General features: G+C 39.3%; 1 protein-coding gene across 1 annotated transcript in view; it reads left to right on the top strand.

Annotated features, from left to right (window-relative positions):
- The window catches only part of WDR43 (WD repeat domain 43), a 47,324-nt gene that overhangs the window by 5,042 nt on the left and 27,198 nt on the right, over window positions 1-15,084 (top strand). Inside the window, exons 2-3 of the mRNA XM_030858042.3 lie at window positions 2,001-2,138; window positions 6,095-6,216. Coding sequence (XP_030713902.1) covers window positions 2,001-2,138; window positions 6,095-6,216 — 260 coding nt within the window. The remainder of the gene's footprint in view (window positions 1-2,000; window positions 2,139-6,094; window positions 6,217-15,084) is intronic.

Below are 15,084 nucleotides of genomic sequence, written 5' to 3'. Positions count from 1 at the left end.
ATATTTAGTAATGGGGTAATAGTTAAAATATTAGATTTCACTAAAATGCACATTGGTTATATAAACTTCTTATCTGGTTGATGTCTTACTTTTTTGGACATGCACATCCTGCTGAATGGGAAGTTATTTTTAAAAAGATCATCCAACTCGGAGAAAACATACATGAGTCATTAGTTCTTTGAGGTTAATTAATTGGATTATTATTTAGGTTTAGACCAGTGATCCTCAAAATTGGGCATAGATTCTGTGATACTCCTACCACTAGCCTCTGCTTGCTTCTCCTAAAAATAGAGATTTTGCTGATAGGGAAATCAGGGCTTTGAATATGTTAACGTTTAATTTCTAAAATTTCTTTGTGCTTTTTAATGCAAATTCACATCTGCAGAAAAACATATACATATTTGGACCAGCCTATGTTTCATACGTTAGAAACCTCATTGTAGATAATTTTAATTTGATTTGGGGAAAACCAAGAATAGAAGAAATACTTCCTAGAATCTTTCAGAGGAGAGTTTTCTGATGAGGTAGTAGTAGGTTGGTATAATTTCCTCTATTGTCCTTGCCTGAGATAGGTGTTTATGTCCATAACCTTATGCAGAAACCACATTTGCCCTCTGGAATCATTCAGAGGCGGCTTTAGAAATTCATGTAACTGAAGGTGGGGCCTAGGACATTTCCTGACTAAGAATGTTACTGAGGGGACGGGACCATCAGACGTTTTTATACTTTGGCTATTAATTGTGACTTCTCTTTTGAATTTATTAATGTGGATACATTTCTTAGGACTTGCAAAATGTTCATTATTTTTTCTGTATTTAAAGTTATCTTATTTTTTGTTAAATCTTTTAACTTTTTGTTGACTTAGAGCGTCCAATGAATCAAATTCTTCAAATGTAACATCTCTAGAGGATAACTAAGAGAAAAAAAATGGAAAATGCCTTATAAATTTGCTCCTTGATTTTCTTTATGCACTGGTAACATCGTAGTTTTCATTGGTGGTTTTCTGGGTTGGGCAGATTTTATGTATCCTGGGCCGCTTTTTTGTGCTGTGGAGCAAAGATCTTCCACTGTGGAGAAAATGTTCTCTTTTCTGTAATATTGGTCTCTTTTACACTAAAAGAATGGATTTCTCAGAACTTTATGCTAAAACATAGGCTAGCAAGCTTTAATTTTAAAAAATTATGAACATATGGAAGAAAAGTTTCAAAATTATAAATTATTACTCAGCATTATAAACTCTAAAGTGGTACTCTAAAGTTGTGGCCAGTTGGCTGTCTTTCCGATGGATAGATGAGCTGCTCGTTTCATTTTTTGAATTAAATCAAAGAAGTCTTGGGCTGTTTGACACTAGATTGAAACTTGTGCCTCTTAAGTCATTAGAATCACGAAGACAACATGGAACTTTCATACTGACCCTTAAAGAGTCACTGGAACAACTTCTTTAGTGTGTGCTTTGCACTGCTGTACGAGTTACAACCATTTTTTGACTCTTAAGTGAGGTAATTGTATGTTTATAAATATAAAAACATTTGAGTCCCTTTTCCTGAAAATGAAGCCAGAATGCAAGGAAAGCTTTTGGGGGAGGGGGAAGGGGGAAAGCATTGGCTGCTTGTGTATGGATCTGTAATCTCTTTGCTTCGGAGTGGAGGCTTCACTTGGACCTGTTGGGAATGGTTGGTTTCCGAGAAGTGGAAGCAGCATTGAGGCTGTTCGGACTTGTTAAGAGTAGAATACTTGTTAAGAGTAGAATACTACTACTCCTTTCAGAGAGGTAGGAGATGGGGACAGAGTATTACGAGTTCTTTCCATTGGAGTAATTATTTTCTAAGTAGTGAGAAAGAAATCATCTGAGAGCAAATCACATCTCCACTTTAAAAAAAAAATTTTCTTAGAAGCAGTCACATTCATTTGTGGGCTAGTGGGCATTTGCATTTATGCATTAATGATGTTTCAGTGTTTGAAATAATAAAGTAAAAAATTGTTTTTTCTTTTTTTTCCAGGAAGGTCCACAGAGGAAAAAAAGGAAATCAGAAGCTATAGGGACAAGTAACCAGGTTGACTTGTTGGCTCTTGGTACAGCAGTTGGTAGTATTTTATTATACAGTACAGTAAAAGGAGAATTACACAGTAAATTGATAGTAAGTATGTGTGTGTGTGTGTGTGTGTGTGTGTGTATTATATAAAAGAGCGATGACAGGAAACTGATTATTAGAGACTTATTAAAAACAAAGCAGCTCAGGATATGCTATAGGATCTGCAGTATGGGGGCATTTTTCTGCCCTTTCCATATTTAAAATTTTGAACAGTAATATTTGTTAAAGCTGTGATAGGTAACTTAGTCATTATTATAGGTCAGGATATGAAGAGTGTGAAGAACTATTGACTAGGCTTAAAATAAGAAAGGGTGGAAAGAATTCTGAGTATCACAGACAGCAGCTGCAGAAGGAGCGCACCACCTCCAGGGCTAGGGAACGAGGGAGGTGGTGGAATTATTGCTGAAACTCAGACCTTTGAGAAGCAGGTATTGCTCTCTGTGCTGATGTCTCTTGAGGGAGAGTGGCCCCATAGACTTAAGGTCCAGACCTCTGAGGAGGGGGTTTTAGCTGACTGCTGGTGTCTCTGGTTCTCCAGGTGTTGAAAAAACTGCATATTGGGTTCAGCTGCTGCCAAAAGGATTGCCCCTGCTGGGGTGAAGAAATGTTGGGGTGATGCAAACTGGGAGACAGGAAGGAACACCTCCGTTGTTCCTCCTCCAGCCTTGTCTCCCTCCTGCACCCTTATTGGGGGAGCCTACTAACGATCCAGCTGGCAAAGCAGAAATGGGGTTTGCAGAGTCCCAGCCCCAGCGTCCAGAGCAGAGAAGTGAGGGCTTGGTGCTGCAAGACAGTAACTTAACGGGCATAATGTATTTCAGACAGTGTCTACTACAGTATGTTTTTGGTGTTCACTTAACTCCTGTCTGTATATAGGAATGCTTTCTGTATATATGAATAAAAGAATGTTTTCTCTTTTAAGTAACATCTATCCATAGACAGTTTGGAACTACCTGAAGTTGAAAAGGGAAAACAATTATACCTAAGTTTATCACCGAGAGAACCTCTTTTGATAGATTGCATATTTCTTTGCTTTATGCATATGTTTAAAAAATACAGTTGGGTTCTGTCTATTTTGTATTCTGATATTTTCCTTTAAATTACAACATGAGTAATGTTCATATTTGTCGAGAACTAGTTATAAACGTTTTCAGTGACTGCATAAAATCCTGTAAATGGGGTAGTCCGTTGGTGGTTTAACTCTTACTGACTATTTAGGTAGTTTCCGATTTTTTTGTTATAAAACTCTTTTCTTCTTACACGGGTTCCCAGAATTACTAACCTGTAATTAATGAGTCAAAGGTGTGAGTGTTAAGCCTTTTTATACATAGTATAACAATTTTCTGAAAGCTTTTCTAATTTGTACTTGTATCAGCAGTGGAAGGACGGTACGTGTATTTCAGTGGTGTTTTTGCCATCGTTGATTATTCCATTAAAGCAGCAGTAAGGCTAACAAAAAAACCCCAGCTAATTAGATAGGTGAAAATTTTTATCTGATTTTATATCTGCATTTAAAAATATATCACTTGTTGGGACTTACCTGGTGGTGCAGTGGTTAAGAATCCGCCTGCCAATGCAGGGGACACGGCTTCGAGCCCTGGTCCGGGAAGATCCCACATGCCGCGGAGCAACTAAGCCTGTGCACCACAACTACTGAGCCTGCCCTCTGGAGCCCGTGAGCCACAACTACTGAGCCCGCATGCCACAACTACTGAAGCCCACGTGCCTAGAGCCCATGCTCTGCAATAAGAGAAGCCACCGCAATGAGAAGCCCGCACACACTAACGAAGAGTAGCCCCCGCTTGCCGGAACTAGAGAAAGCCCGCGCGCAGCAATGAAGACCTAATGCAGCCAAAAATTAATAAATAAATTTATTTAAAAAATAAAAATATAACACTTGTTTTTATATTAAAGATTATAAAAATAATATACAACTGAAAAAAATTTAAAGCATTCAGAGGTATATGTAAAGGAAATCTCCCTTTGTTCCTCCTTCCTCCAAGTTGAGTGTGGTCCTCGTGGGCTTTTACCCCACTATAGTTTGGGTCCCATCCTTTGATTTGGTCAGTTTTCTGTGGTCAGTACGTACCTAGTATCTGGTGCACTGTGATAGCTGCTTTACTCAGTTACTGTGGCTGCAGACATGATGCTGATGGAGCCTAGAACTCCTTTTTAGATCAATTTGATACCTCCCAGGATTATATATAAATCTTTAGCAGGGAATGAGTTTATTAGAAAGGAACCAAGAGGGTCAGGGCAAGGAGTGTTGGGATGACGTGGTGAGGTAGAAAGGGCCCAGGCTTTGGAACTAGTCTATCCTGAGGTTGAATCCTGCTAGTTATATGATCAAGGATAAGTAATATAACTTCTCATCTCTTCAGTATTATATAACCTACGTTGCATGACTTTGAGATTTAGACATAACTATATATTGAAAGTGCCTAGTGTAGTGCCTGGCATGTAATTGGTATTGAGTAAATGTTTGTTGAATGAGTAACTAATGAATGAGTGGACACTTGCTAGATTGCTTTCCAAAAAGGTACGCTAGCCCCTAGCAACGTATGATAGTGCCCTGTAATCTTACCAGGGTGGATATTATAATGCTAAACAAATTGGTAGATGAACAGACTAAAAATGTCACTTTGTTTTGCTTTGTATCTCTTGAATTACTATTAAAAATTTTCTTACTGAATTCTTTCTATGGAATTTATCTGTTCATATCCTTTGTTCAGTTCTTTGTGTGTGTGGCTATAATGTAGGACTTAGTTCTTTGAGTAGATAGCTCGTAGGAAGGAAGGGAAGTAACTGAACTTAGCATTTAAAAATATTTTTCTTTTGGACTTCCCTGGTGGCGCAGTGGTTAAGAATCCGCCTGCCAATGCAGGGGACACGGGTTCAAGCGCTAGTCCGGGAAGATCCCACATGCCACGGAGCAGCTAAGCCCGTGTGCCACAACTACAGAACCTGTGTTCTAGAGCCTGCGAGCCACAACTACTGAGCCGTGCACCACAACTACTGAAAGCCTACGCTCCTAGATCCCATGCTCCGCAACAAGAGAAGCTGCTGCAATGAGAAGCCCGCGCGCCGCAACGGAGAGTAGACCCTGCTCACCACAACTAGAGAAAGCCCACGCACAGCAACAAAGACCCAACGCAGCCAAAAAATAAATATTTTTGAAAAATATTTTTCTTTTGAGATGGGAGCAATCTGTATGATGGAAGTAGTGATTTTGAGTTTTAACTTTTATGCTTAGATGTGTACACAGTGGTGACTCATTGTATGTATATTTAATGTGAATTCAGATGGAAAGAATGAAAATAATTGCTCACAGCGTAGGTGACTTAGCACCTTAATTCTGCTGAATGAGCTTGTCCTGGAATGTGTGTGAGACAGGAGACTTGAATTTGCTCTTTCCCAGTTGATTTCGCCATTCCTGTGTGCCTCTGAGTGAGCCAGCATCTTGCTGTGCTGAGTGTGTTTAAAGTTTCATATGGTATGAGCTGCAACACAAGGAAACATTTAGTGTTTCCCTGAAGGAACATTGATTTTTAAAGTTGAGAGATAGTTTTGGTATAAAGGGATTTTCAAGGATAGTTTTAACTAGACATGCTTTTAAACCCTTTAAGATTTGACTTTATTAGTTCACTCAAGTGTCCCAAACTTTTTGCCACTGTACATGAAGCATTTTATCATGCTTAGTGCTGGCATTCCTGTCAAAAGCAGGTGGCATTTAGGACTAGTGTCGTTTGACTTATGATGTAGAAGTATGTTTTTCTAGCAGAGGAGAAGGGAAAGTTAACATTTGATAAAGTTATAGAAGATTTATCTCATTTTTGATATTGGAAATGGATAGATGCATTTTAGTTAGGTTAATGGGTAGGCTTTTTTAGTTAGGTTAAGGCCTAACATTTTAGTTAAGTGTTTAGTAATGATTCTAGGGTGCATATTGTCATAACAGATGAGCTTTATTTTTTTCTTTTAATATTTTAAAAAATCTGCAGAGTGGTGGACATGACAACAAAGTCAATTGCATACAGTGGCATCAAGACAATGGCTGTTTGTATAGTTGTTCAGATGACAAACATATTGTGGAATGGAACACACAGACGTGCAAAGTAAAGTGGTGAGTAACATTGATGGTTCTGGGGTAACTTGGTTACTGTTTGGGAATGCTTTAGAGTTTGACGAATCAAGACTATATTCTTGATGTAAGTAAAGTTTGATATTGGACACAGTGGGGAATGTAGACACTAGTAAGGTTACAGACTGTTCTCAAGGAACATTTAATCAAATTGGACATGGAAGATTTTAACAGAAAAGTTAAATAATGGTACAAGAGTAAAATAACTGCACAAGAGATGCCATAAGGTAGCAAGTAATTACTGGTCAAATGATTAGGATAGTGTTGGGAAGGCCTGGTGGAAGAGAAGGGTTTTCAACTGGGTCTTCTAGGAGAGGTAAGATTTGGAAAGAAGAGGGTGGGAGGATCCTTTTGAGGGTGGAGATGTGGCAGGAACAAAGGCTAGGCGAAAGGGAAGTTAAAGATTTACTTGGAACCCAGTAGAGGCATTTAGAGGAAGCCCATATTAGGGAATAATGGTTGGTGGAGGATATGAGCCAAAGTAGCTTATAAGAGAGTCTGGCCTTAAGTGTCATAGATAAAAATCTCAGACAGCTCTTCTAGTTCAAGCACCTAATACTGTGATTGACTGCATAGTAGATGCTCAATGAATGTAGACAGTTGAATGCGGTTGAACTTATGTGGATGAGGACCCTAAGGAGGATAATGTTGCCCATGGTCTTACAGCTAATAAGTGGCAGGGGAGTTCTAATCTTGCTGTCTTGAATTCTGGCACAGTGTTTTTCTACTGTAGTCAAACTTCTTTGGTGGAGTTTTAGATTCTGTTTGGTAAGCATGCGACACTGAAGGTCAATGTCTTGGGAACAGAGTAACCAAAATAATGCTCTAGGAAGAAAATTTGCTAGCACTGTGTAAAATATATGGGAAGGAGCTAGTGCACAGGCAGAGAAGCTAGATCCCGGGTGGTGGTTGTAATAGTCCGGGTGTAGGATGGTAAGAGTGGGAAGAAAGAATGGAAAAGGTACCAACCAAGAAGAATCTTGGGTAGGATTGGGGGAGGGGTGCTATTGAGTGAAGAAAGGAGTTAAATAAAATGTAACTAAGTTTACAGCTTTCTGAACTTACTAGGTGTCTAGTGGTGCAGTTAATAGAAACTCAGAAGAGGGAAGTGGTTTTAGAGTTTCTAAGCAAATTGAAGTAACACATGAAAGGCAAGACCCAGCAGAAGGGGTGGTGATAGAGGCTTAGAATTTTAAGGAGGGTTTGGGGCTGGAGGGGCAGAGAATAATCATTTGCCTAGAGGTTCAGTAAGTTCATTCCATTTACCTGCGGTGGTAGTTTCCATACTCATAGTTGTAAAGAGACGCCTGTGGAGATTCTCATCCACTAGGTCAGGGGTGGGGCCCATGCAGCTGTATTTTTTTTTTTTTTTTTTTGGCAGTATGCGGGCCTCTCACTGTTGTGGCCTCTCCTGTTGCGGAGCACAGGCTCTGGACGCGCAGGCTCAGCGGTCATGGCTCACGGGCCCAGCCGCTCCGCAGCATGTGGGATCCTCCCGGACTGGGGCACAAACCCCTGTCCCCTGCATCGGCAGGCGGACTGTCAACCACTGTGCCACCAGGGAAGCCCGCAGCTGTACTTTTTAAATGCTGTCTGGATGAGAGTTCACCAAGTCACATTCTTCACATAGGGACTAATAATGTTCAAGGCACCGTTCAACATATTATACACAGTATTGTATTTGTAACACTGCGAGGTGGTCTCCATCCCTGTTTTACAGTTAAGAAATAGGTTGAATCACAGCCTGAGCTTTCATCCAAACTGTCCTGTCTCATACAATATTTTGTTTCCAGTTTCATTCTTGGCATTCTTATGCTATAGGTAACTGAGTTTATTTTCCATTTTAGGTATTATCTGTTGATTTCCTACTATAGAGGATGAGGATTTAGTTCTTAGCCTCTACCTTTTTCTGTCCCCATTTTCCCGATATTGTAATGTCACACTTTGATTAAGCAGTATTCATTGTTCACATTATGCCTAATTAACTATTGTTACAGATGAGACTTGGACTGTACTGTTTATATTCTGGCACAGAATTTTGCTTTTCTTGGGGTTTATAATTGCTTTATTGTTCATTTGCTTAGTTTTGTATATACCTGTCATTAGTTCAGTCTCATTCCTGCAATAGTGTAAATCTCAATTTATTTTCAGACACATCAGTTAATCAATCAGTTATTTAATCTTTGGAGGCTTCCCTCCAGTTTCATTTATTTCTTGGCGGACTTCTCTGCCTTCTTCCAGTGATTATCCTGAGATTTCCTTTCATCATCTTGAAAATTCTCTTGCCAGATGGAGCCTCTGTTTCCTGGATCCCATTTTTCTCTTTGTTGGTTTATTCCTTCTTTTTGGTGACACACACAAATTGGTAGCTTCCTGGAAGACAAGCAAAATCTCAATTGATAATTTGAAGATACAGACTTTTGGGTTGGAAATAATTCCCCTCAGCATTTTTTTAAAAATTATTTATTTATTTATTTATGGCTGCGTTGGGTCTTCATTGCTGCGCGCGGGCTTTCTCTCGTTGGCGGCGAGCAGGTGGTTACTCTTCGTTGCGGTGCGCAGGCTTCTCATTGCAGTGCCTTCTCTTGTTGCGGAGCACGGGCTCTAGGCGCTTGGGCTTCAGTAGTTGTGGCTCGCGGGCTCTAGAGCGCAGGCTCAGTAGTTGTGGTGCATGGGCTTAGTTGTCCTCTGCATGTGTGATCTTCCCAGACCAGAGCTTGAACCCGTGTCCCCTGCATCGGCAGGTGGATTCTTAACCACTGCGCCACCAGGGAAGCCCTCCCCTCAGGATTTTGAAGCATTGGTTCGTTGGTTTTTTGGCTTTCATTGTTCATTATTTTTATATTTTAAAATATCCTGTGCTTTTTTTCTTCAGTCAGTGAATTATGTTGGCACTTGAGGGACCTTTTAGCCTGGGAATTCATGCTCTGCGTTCTTCTCATACTGTGTATTTGATAATTTCATTCCTTCTCTTTTCTTTGATCTTTCTCTTATACTACATACTGTTATTTAGGTGTTATATCTCCTGGACTAATCCTTTTGGTCTCTTAACCTTATTTTCATTTTCTCTTTTGTCTTTTTCTTCTGTTACCTGGGAAATTGCTTCAATTTCACCTTCTAAATCTTGTATCAAAATTTTAAGTTTCTCTAAATTTTTAACCTCTGGGAGCTGTTTTTCGTTCTTTGAGTATTTCTTTTTTGTTGTGTCATGTTTCTGTCATGTGTATAATATTTTCTAACTCTCTGAAGATATTATAGGATTTAAACTTTACTTTTCGTCATCTCCCTCTTGAGAATGTGTTTTAATTTTTGTTTGATTTTGGTTTCTTTCATGTTAAAGGCATTCTTCAAGTGACTGGAGATCCTCAGCTGCCTGTTGGTTTTCGAAAATGAAACATTGAAAAGCTGATTGGAAAGCCATTGTGGGTGTGTGGCTCAGTTGCTGGGCTTCATTTGTAGAGTGATTGGGAGGCCTTCAGTATCAGGATGTGTAGGTCATTCCTCTGGAACCTGTCGCATTTCCCAGAGAGGAATCTTCTGATCTAGTGCTTTTCAAGCTTTAATGTGCACATATGTTATGTATGTTTACAGATCTGATTTAGTAGGTCTAGGTTGGGGCTTGGGAATTCTAACAAGTTCCCAGTTTCTGCTGATGGAGGAGGGTTGCACAAGTAACAGGGGACAGGGGTGTGGTGGTGTTGGCTCTGTGCTGGCCTTTTCAGTGCTCAGTGGCGCAATAGATTCAGGAAGCTTGTCAGGATGGTGATCATGTCTTTTTTTTTAAAGTGTGTCAATTCAGTGAGTAGATGTTGAATAAGGAATACAGGTGAGTGTTGAAGCTCTGGGAATTGGTGAGAAATTGTCAAGAATGTTAGGAACCAATGAGGGTAAAGGAAAAGTTTTCATACATTATTGTTGCATTTCCTTGATTATTGGTGAGGTTGGGTGTTTTCATGTTTATTGACAGTTGTGTTTCTTCTATGAATTGCTTGTTTATATATCCTTTGTCTATTTTTATTTTGAGTTTTTTTTTAAACTCAAGGAGTTCTTTCTTGAATACAAAGAGCTATTTATGTATTCTGAGTATTCTTTGCCTATATATTTTTTTCTCTTTTTTAATAGGTCTTTATTGGAGTATAATTACTTCACAATACTGTGTTAGTTTCTGTTGCACAACAAAGCGAATCAGCCATATACATACACATGTCCCCATATCCCCTCCCTCTTGAGCCTCCCTCCCGTCCTCCCTATCCCACCCCTCTAGGTCATCACAGAGCACCAAGCCGATCTCCCTGTGCTATGCTGCTGCTTCCCACCAGCCAACTATTTTACATTCGGTAGTGTATGTATGTTGATGCTACTCTCACTTCGCCCCAGCTTCACCCTCCTACCCCATGTCCTGAAGTCCATTTTCTATGTCTTATCTCTTTATTCCTTCCCTGCAACTAGGTTCATCAGTACAACTTTTTTTTAGATTCCATATATATGTGTTAGCATACGGTATTTGTTTTTCTCTTTCTGACTTACTTCACTCTGTATGAGAGACTCTAGGTCCATCCATCTCACTACAAATAACTCAATTTCGTTTCTTTTTATGGCTGAGTCTTTACCCATTCATCTGTCGATGGACATTTAGGTTGGTTCTATGTCCTAGCTATGGTAAATAGTGCTGCAGTGAACATTGTGGTACATGTCTCTTTTTGAATTATGGTTTTCTCAGGGTATATGCCCAGTAGTGGGATTGCTGGATCATATGGTAGTTCTATTTTTAGTTTTTTAAGAAACCTCCATAGTGTTTTCCATAGTGGTTGTATCAGTTTACATCCCCACCAACAGTGCAGGAGGGTTCCCTTTTCACCACACCCTTTCCAGCATTTATTGTTTCTAGATTTTTTGATAATGGCCATTCTGGCCAGCATGAGGTGTTACCTCATTGTAGTTTTGATTTGCATTTCTCTGATAATTAGTGATGTTGAGAATCTTTTCATGTGCCTCTTGGTCATCTGTATGTCTTCCTTGGTGAAATGTCTATTTAGGTCTTCTGCCCATTTTTTAACTGGATTGTTTGTGTTTTCGATATTGAGCTCCATGAGCTGTTTGTATATTTTGGATATTAATCCCTTGTCCATTGTTTCATTTGCAAATATTTTCTCCATTCTGAGGGTTGTCTTTTTGTCTTGTTCATGGTTTCTGTTGCTGTGCAAAAGCTTTTAGGTTTAATTAAGTCCCATTTGTTTATTTTTGTTTTTATTTCCATTACTCTAGGAGGTTGGTCAAAAAGGAACTTGCTGTGGTTCACGTCAGAGTGTTTTTCCTGTGTTTTCCTCTAAGAATTTTATAGTGTCTGGTCTTACATTTAAGTCTTTAATCCATTTGGAGTTTATTTTTGTGTATTGTGTTAGGTAGTGTTCTGATTTCATTCTTTTACATGTAGCTGTCTAGTTTTCCCAGCACCACTTATTGAAGAGACTGTCTTTTCTCCATTGTGTGTTCTTACCTCCTTCGTTGTAAATTAGGTGCCCATATGTGCATGGTTTTATCTCTAGGTATTCTGTCTTGTACCATTGATCTATATTTCTATTTTTGTGCCAGTACCATACTGTTTTGATTACTGTAGCTTTGTGGTGTAGTTTGAAGTTGGGGAGGCTCATTCCTCCAACTCCATTTTTCTTTCTTAAGATTGCTTTGGCTATTCAGGGTCTTTTGTGTTTCCATACAAATTGTAAAATTTTTTGTTCTAATTCTGTGAAGAATGCCATTGGTAGTTTGATAGGGATTGCACTGAATATGTAGATTGCTTTGGGTAGTATAGTCATTTTCACAATATTGATTCTTCTAGTCCAAGGACACAGTATATTTCTCCATCTGTTTATGTCATCTTTGATTTCTTTCGTCAGTGTTTTATAATTTTCGGAGTACAAGTTTTTCGCCTCCTCAGGCAGGTTTATTCCTAGGTATTTTATTCTTTTCGTTGCAGTGGTAAATGGGAGTGTTTCCTTACTTTCTCTTTCTGCTATTTTGTTGTTGGTTTATAGGAATGCAAGAGATTTCTGCATTTATTTTGTATCCTGCAACCTTACCAAATTCATTGATTAGTTCTAGTAGTTTTCTGGTGCCATCTTTAGGATTTTCTGTGTATAGTATCATGTCATCGGCAAACAGTGACAGTTTTACTTCTTGTCCAATTTATATTCCTTTTATTTCTTTTTCTTCTCTGATTTCTGTGGCTAGGACTTCCAAAACTATGTTGAATAATAGTGGTGAGAGAGGACATCCTTGTCTTGTTCCTGATCTTAGTGGTCACTTTCAGTTTTTCACCATTGACTGATGCTTTCTGTGAGTTTGTCTTATGTGGCCTTTATTATATTGAGATAGGTTCCTCTATGCCCATTTTCTGGAGAGTTTATCATAAATCAGTGTTGAATTTTGTCAGAAGCTTTTTCTGCATCTATTGAGATGATCATATGGTTTTTATTCCTTAATTTGTTAACGTGGTGTATCACATTGATTGATTTGCATGTATTGACGAATCCTGTCATCCCTGGGATAAATCCCACTTGATCATGGTGTATGATCCTTTTTTAATGTGCTGTTGGATTCTCTTTGCTAGTATTTTGTTCAGGATTTTTGCATCTATGTTCATCAATGATATTGGTCTATAGTTTTCTTTTTTTGTAGTATCTTTGTCTGGTTTTGGTATCAGGGTGATGATGGCCTCATAGAATGAGTTTGGGAGTGTTCCTTCCTCTGCAATTTTTTGGAAGAGTTTGAGAAGGATGTGTGTTAGCTCTTCTGTAAATGTTTGATAGAATTCACCTGTGAAGCCATCTGGTCCTGGACTTTTGTTTGTTGGAAGATTTTTAATTACGCTTTCAATTTCATTACTTGTGATAAGTCTGTGTAGATTTTCTAATTCTTCCTGGTTCAGTCTTGGAAAATTGTACGCTTCCAAGAATTTGTCCATTTCTTCGTGGTTGTCCGTTTTATTGGCATATAGTTGTTTGTAGTAGTCTCTTATAATCCTTTGTATTTCTGCAGTATCAGTTGTGATTTCTCCTTTTTCATTTCTAATTTTATTGATTTGCGTCCTCTCCCTTTTTTTCTTGATGAGTCTGGCTAAGGGTTTATCAATTTTGTTTATCTTCTCAAAGAACCAGGTTTTAGTTTTATTGATCTTTGCTATTGTTTTCTTTGATTCTATCTGCTCGATCTTTATGATTTCTTTCCTTCTACTGACTTTGGGTTTTCTTTGTTCTTCTTTCTCTAGTTGTTTTAAGTGTGGGGTTAGATTGTTTATTTGAGATTTTTCTTGTTTCTTGAGGTGAGATTGTATTGCTATAACCTTCCGTCTTAGAACTGCTTTTGCTGCGCCCCATAGGTTTTGGGTCATCGTGTTTTCATTGTCATTTGTTTCCATGTTTTTTTTTTTGTTTTTTTTTTTTGCGGTACGCGGGCCTCTCACTGTTGTGGCCTCTCCCATTGCGGAGCACAGGCTCCAGACGTGCAGGCTCAGCGACCATGGCTCACTGGCCCAGCCGCTCCGCGGCATGTGGGATCGTCCCAGACTGGGGCACGAACCCGTGTCCCCTGCATCGGCAGGCAGGCTCTCAACCACTGTGCCACCAGGGAAGCCCCAGTATTTTTTTAATACTTTTAATCAGTTAGTTTTCGTTTAATTTATTAAGTTTAGTGTGTATGTAATATAAGACAGGAATCTAATTTTGTTTTTCCAAATGAGTAATTTGACATATTCCAGTGTGACTGGCAGAGCAATATGTTTTCTTCCACTTTAGAACTAACCTTTTTTCGTAAGAAGATTGCTCCTGTTACTTCTGTTTTTTGTTTTTAAATTAATTTATTTTTGGCTGCACTGGCTCTTTGTTGCTGCACATGGGCTTTCTCTAGTTGCAGCGAGCAGGGGCTAGTCTTCGTTGCGGTGTGTGGCTTCTCACTGCGGTGGCTTCTCGTTGTGTAGCATGGGCTCTAGGCACATGCGCTTCAGTAGTTGTGGCTCACAGGCTCTAGAGTGCAGTCTCAGTAGTTGTGGTGCACAGGCTTAGTTGCTCCATGCCATGTGGGATCTTCCTGGACCAGGACTTGAACCCGTGTCCCCTGCATTGGTAGGCGGATTCTTAACCACTCTGCCACCAGGGAAGCCGTGCTACTGTTACTTCTTTTTTTTTTTTTTTTTACTTCTTGATTTTATAAGTGAATAGCCAAGCCAGGCTCCTTGTTGCTTATAAATAGCATTAACGTATGCAACCGCCTACAAAGACTCTTGCTGTTAATCATATTTGTGGTATTAGAAAGGAATCATTTTACCTAATTTATTTTATTTTATCAGCTAGGGGCGTATATTTGTGGATTTGGGGTAGAAATAATCTTTTTGTACTGTAGGTTGAGAGATCATTTGTGTTACTAAGTAAATTAAGTTCTCAACCTTCCAGAGAATGCAGGAACTATGGAGGGGATAGGATGGGTTCTACGTAGAGGTCCAGCCAGCATGGTAGTTTCCTGGGCATTAACAGGATCACCATGGATCACAGGAGACACAGCTATCCATTTTACATTCTTATAACTCTTATTAACCCATTTCCTGGTACCTCTTAAGATTCTCTGTCCTATTGGGGAAGCATTACCTTGATGATATGTCCAAGGTTGGTTACCTGAGTCAGGATTTTAGGGAATGCAGTTTGGCATAGAACCTTGAGTGGTATTTTTTTTTTCTCTCTCTAGTTGCGGAAAGCTGGGGCTACTCTTTGTTGTGGTGCACGGGCTTCTCATTGCGGTGGCTTCTCTTGTTGCGGAGCATGGGCTCTAGGCGCGCGGGCTTCAGTAGTTGTGGCGCAT

Source organism: Globicephala melas, chromosome 12 (genome assembly GCF_963455315.2).
Source record: "Globicephala melas chromosome 12, mGloMel1.2, whole genome shotgun sequence".
In the NCBI taxonomy this organism is placed as follows: Eukaryota; Metazoa; Chordata; class Mammalia; order Artiodactyla; family Delphinidae; genus Globicephala; species Globicephala melas.
Note: the sequence above shows the minus strand (reverse complement) of the source record. Positions and strands in the feature narration are given on the sequence as shown.